Source organism: Littorina saxatilis, linkage group LG14, assembly GCF_037325665.1.
Source record: "Littorina saxatilis isolate snail1 linkage group LG14, US_GU_Lsax_2.0, whole genome shotgun sequence".
In the NCBI taxonomy this organism is placed as follows: Eukaryota; Metazoa; Mollusca; class Gastropoda; order Littorinimorpha; family Littorinidae; genus Littorina; species Littorina saxatilis.
In genome coordinates this window covers 24,746,476-24,752,023 of record NC_090258.1, presented here as the reverse complement: position 1 = coordinate 24,752,023, position 5,548 = coordinate 24,746,476, and the positions used below count along the sequence as shown (strand labels likewise).

General features: G+C 40.2%; 1 protein-coding gene across 1 annotated transcript in view; it reads left to right on the top strand.

The window, feature by feature from the left end:
* The first annotated feature begins 2,674 nt into the window (after positions 1-2,674).
* Positions 2,675-5,548, top strand: part of LOC138947414 (CUB domain-containing protein 2-like) — a 37,390-nt gene continuing 34,516 nt past the window's right edge. The window contains exon 1 of the mRNA XM_070318880.1: positions 2,675-2,708. Within this exon, the coding sequence (XP_070174981.1) occupies positions 2,690-2,708 (19 nt within the window). The 5' untranslated portion in view covers positions 2,675-2,689. The remainder of the gene's footprint in view (positions 2,709-5,548) is intronic.

Genomic DNA, 5,548 nt, shown 5'->3' with positions numbered 1-5,548 from the left:
CTATGTAAAGTTACATGTGCATGAGAAGGATTTTCGTAAACTCATTTTGTATTTTCCTTTTTAATATGAGAAACACATGGCGTTAGTTTTCCAAATATGTTTATTTCAGTTAAATGGATAAAGTACCGACTACTTGTCCAGCTTTGAGAGCAATCGATTGAAATCCAAACAAATTCAAGCAATGAAATCCTTTGCCTACAAGTCGGTTTTGTTAAATGGATATTAGTTTATGATGAAGGTCTGAACGTTTAAACATACTACACGTGAGATATCATATTTGACTATACTGTAGATTTAAATAGAAAAGAATTTATAATAATATAAGTCTGAAGGCTTGAACATAGAGTGATTTTCAGGTTTAGATCATTAGTGTTCACATGTCTCTTTCTGACAATTTAGAAAACCAAATTGTTGTTATGATGTGAGTTGTAATGTACAGCCACTGACAATTAGTAATAGTTACATGTTTAGTTGCATTCATGTATGATTATGATTTTTGATCGTTGCCTTTGTGTTCGTTTCATAAATAATGCGATGGGGTGCCACAATAAAAATATCCATGCACAATGAAAATGGACATTAAAGTTTTCTTATCTGATCTGATCTGATCTGATCTTAGAAATTATCTGATCTGATCTGATCTTATCTTAGAAATGTCAGATCCACACCATCTTAATTATCAAAATTCTGCTCGTGGAAATGACACAAGGGGAAACACACATGCACAACGCTCCACACCTAGCCACAACGCTCCACACCTAGCCACAACGCTCCACACCTAGCCACAACGCTCCACACCTAGCCACAACGCTCCACACCTAGCCACAACGCTCCACACCTAGCCACAACGCTCCACACCTAGCCACAACGCTCCACACCTAGCCACAACGCTCCACACCTAGCCACAACGCTCCACACACATGCACAACGCTCCACACCTAGCCAAACCGAAAGGCAACATTATTATTCAATTCTAACAATCAAAGCTCCTGTCCAGGAAGCCAGCCAGATTTTTTATTTCTGGTTTGTGCTCAGACACTTTACATTCTCTGATTGAAGTGTTTAAGGCCAAAAAAAAAATAGGTCTGTTTACGGTAACATAGGCCAAAAAAATAGGGTCGGTAGGTCGGGATTTTTTTTTTTTTTTTTTTTTTTTCCCCCCAAAAAACCATTTTTTTACGTTATTTTGCCCAAAAAACAAGATTTTTTTTTTTTTCCCCAAATGCCAAAAAAAAGTCTAGGGTCGCGCGAAAAAACTAGGGTCGGTCGGGTTACCGTAAACAGACCTATTTTTTTTTTTGCCTAACTCAGTGAAAAGACGAAAAGCAAACCACAATAGTGGCAATAGGCGTCTTCTATCGACGAACGTAAATGGTGGTTTTTATCTCATATCGTCATTCATAGTTTGGGAACCGATGTTTGCGATTCCTTGGATTTGTTCGATTGTCGACAGCTCTGCATAGGCCTTCATTCATTTGTACATGTCTCGTAGAAAGTAACATGCCATAGAATGTATTTGTAGTCAGACACAACAATTAGTTTGAGTTTTTTTTATGTGATTCGTTACTCCCGGACCTCTGGAGTACCAGTTCTTTGTGGAAACGAACCATAAAAAGTAGAGAATTTGCTCTCAGAAAGAAACGTTCCATGCAGCGGCCATAGTCACATCATTTTTTGTTTATATTTTAAGCCACCAAGCTGAAATGCAATACCAAAGTCCGGCCTTCGTCGAAGATTGCTTTGCCAAAATTTCAATCAATTTGATTGAAAAATGAGGGTCACACCCTCATTTTTCAATCAAATCGATTGACATTTTGGCAAAGCAATCTTCGACGAAGACCGGACGTTGGTATTGCATTTCAGCTTGGTGGCTTATAAACTAATGAATGAATTTGGTCATTAAAAATCGAAAACTTGTAATTAAAAATTTTTTTTTTATTAAACGATCCAAAAACAATTTCATCTTATTCTTCGTCATTTTCCGATTCCAAAAACATATACATAGGTTATATTTGGATTACAAACAAGCTCTGAAAATTAAAAATATAAAAATTATGAATAAAATTAATTTTCCGAAATCGATTTAAAAACAATTTCATCTTATTCCTTGTCGGTCCCTGATTCCAAAAACATATAGATATGATATGTTTGGATTAAAAACAAACTCAGTAAGCTAAAAAGAATAGAGATACAGAAAAGCGTGTTATCCTGCTCAGCACGACCATTTCCGCACTATTCTGGCTTGTCGATTTCACTGCCTTTGCCAAGAGCGGTGGACTGACGAAACTACGAGTATGCGGTCTTGGTGAAAAAAGCAGTGCGTTCAGTCTTTTTCTGTGAGTTCGACAGCTTGACTAAAATGTTGTTGTGATTTCGCCTTACGCGACTTGTTTTTGTTTGGCGGAGGGGACAGTGTAAGCTGATAAGCAATATTGAGCGACAGTGCCAACGCGGGACTGAAACGAAGGGTAGTGATGCGAAAAGTGCATGACTTGACGCGGACTATGAAAGGGATAAGCCCCATCACATAGGGCTGTCGCCACTGCAGTATTAATGGCAACAAGAAAAGCACGTCTCCATATCCCTCTTTTTCACAGGTGTATTGTGTGCCCAGTGCACACCCGTTTCCGACTCTCGCCTCAACCGCTGTGCACGGATTTTGACGGATTAGCTCGTAGACGCCGCCTGAATGTTGCCAATTAGGCCAGGTAATGCTTGAACTGCGGTTCACCTTGACTACTTTTAGGCTTCTTTTTCTACTCTCTGTTCCAATGTATAGGCTTTTTGAAGGGAAACGAGCTATTTCGTGTATGGCAAAACACGTACGGCCGTGGATTTCCTTGCGAGGGGTTATAAGCTTACTTATTTATTTTTTTGTCCTCGATGGTAACGATGTATGTTGCATGATGACTAGGTGGGAAGGGGGGAGGGGCGTGAGGTCGAAGGGGTGGGGTGGTGATGGAAGGGGGGGGGGGGTGAGAATAGGGTGGAGAAAGTGGTGGGGAGGGATGGGGGATGGGAGGGGTGTGTGAAAGAGAGAGAAAGAGAGAGACAGAGAGAGAGAGAATGAGAGACAGAGACACTGACAGACAGACACATAAGACAAACTCAAGACTCAAGTCTCCAAGACTCAAAGATGCAGACATACAGAAAGAGATACACAGACAGAGACACAGAGAGGAGAAAACAAGTGGCGTAAGGCGAAATAACAACATTTAGTCAAGCTGTCGAACTCACAGAATGAAACTGAACGCACTGCATTTTTTCACCAAGACCGCATACTCGTAGTTTCGTCAGTCCACCGCTCGTGGCAAAGGCAGTGAAATCGACAAGCCAGAATAGTGCGGTAATGGTCGAGCTGAGCAGGATAACACGCGTTTCTGTATCTCTATTCTTTTTAGCGTACTGAGTTTGTTTTTAATCCAAACGTATCATATCTATATGTTTTTGGAATCAGGGACCGACAAGGAATAAGATGAAATTGTTTCTAAATCGATTTCGGACAATTAATTTTAATCATAATTTTCATATTTTTAATTTTCAGAGCTTGTTTGTAATCCAAATATAACATATGTATATGTTTTTGGAATCAGAAAATGACGAAGAATAAGATGAAATTGTTTTTGAATCGTTTACAATTTTTTTTTAATGACAAGTTTCCGATGTTTAATGACCAAATTCATGAATTATATTTTAAGCCACCAATCTGAAATGCAATACCAAAGTCCGGCCTTTGTCGAAGATTGCTTTGCCACAATTTTAATCAATTTGATTAAAAAATGAGGGTGTGACAGTGCCGCCTCAACTTTTACAAAAAGTCGGATATGACGTCATCAAAGGTATTTATCGAAAAAATAAAAAAAAACATCCGGGGATATCATTCCCAGGAACTCTCATGTCAAATTTCATAAAGATCGGTCTAGTAGTTTAGTCTGAATCGCTCTACACACACACACACACACACACACACACACACACACACACACACACACACACACACACACACACACACACACACACACACACATACACACACACATCACGATCCTCGTCTCGATTCCCCCTCTATGTTAAAACATTTAGTCAAAACTTGACTAAATGTAAAAAGCGTCCTCCAAATCGTGGTTTCCAGCAAAATGGCTCACCCTACACGGTCTTTTAGTGGTGTTTTACCAGTCATGTTTCTCAAGGTTTGTCAAGATTTGCACAAGATTGGAAGAGTTCTACTTTCAAGAAATGAAAGTTAAAGGTTTGAAAAAGTTTCAGAGAACTGCATGGCGTCTGTTGTAGTTAAATCAGCAAAGCTGACTGTTTCAGTTGCAGTATGCAACATATAATCCAGGGGCGGATTAGGGGGGGGGGGGGTGTTACAGGGGTTCCGCCCCCCCGTCCCGGCTGCCCCCCCCCCCCCCCCTAAAAAGAAAGAAGAAATTCTGTCCGTGAATTATTTTTCTTTTTTCTGTCTGTAAAGCCGGGGGAAGTTAATTGTTTTTTTAATTGTCACAGTATGCGACATGTCTTCCTTCTAACCATACTATATGATATCGGGAGCAGATATCAGTGAAGATAAATTGCCATTATTTAATACTAATGTTAAAAGAAATAATTAGTGGCTGCTGACACCAGTTTATCCTGTTTAAAACCACGGACAAGCCACAAATTGTTTATAAAATAGCTAAAATTCTTCAGCTCCAGGGGGGCTTTGCCCCCCAGACCCCCAAACGGGACCCTGGACCCCAGGTCCCAGGTTGTAACCCCCCCCCCCATCTGGCTAAACTGCTCCGCCTCTGTAATCTGTGTTCCTAAGACAATGATTGTATGTATTGGTGTTCCCCTCTTGAGTCTTGTGCTTCAATGTTGCGGTGACTTTGGATGAGCCAAAATAATAGCCGAACTTTTTTCAAGATGTCCTAAAGCTTTCTGACAGTTTCGGCCAAATGTCCCAACATGAAAATGTCTAGCAACATCCCTTTACGAGTACGTATTCTCGACTTCTAAATGTCGATTAGAACGTTTATTCAACAACAGTACGTTAGAACAGGTCTAAAAAGGTAACAATTAGACGTACACTTGGCAAAAGAGAGTGAAAAAGGTCTTCATGGTGCAAGCCGCGGAAATGCTGGATATTTACAACGGTCCTGACAGCATTCGGGCAGCGACAGATCTGGATTGCAACAGAGGGTGCCTCGAGAATATGTTTTCGTTTGAGATAAACAAAGCACATATCTGACTGATTCTTGTGTATGCGAGAGCTTAAGACACTAGACGTGTACATCAAAGCAACCATTTAGTTGATTAATGCAGATTTTCCAATTAATAGTTAATTGAACGCGGATTTTCGTCTTGCCGCGGTCAACTTTTCACTTCCAACGGTTGTTTGTACACTCTGAATCATTTTGAGAAAAAAAATCGGTAACTGCTAGAGCAAAGTTAAGTATGTTCTCTTTCAATCTACCTATTGTTGGTGAGAATGGAGGACAAGTCTAGCAGAATCGATGTAGAAGCAGACATGGGAATTGTCCGCCGAAAGGCAAATTTCCGCCGTATT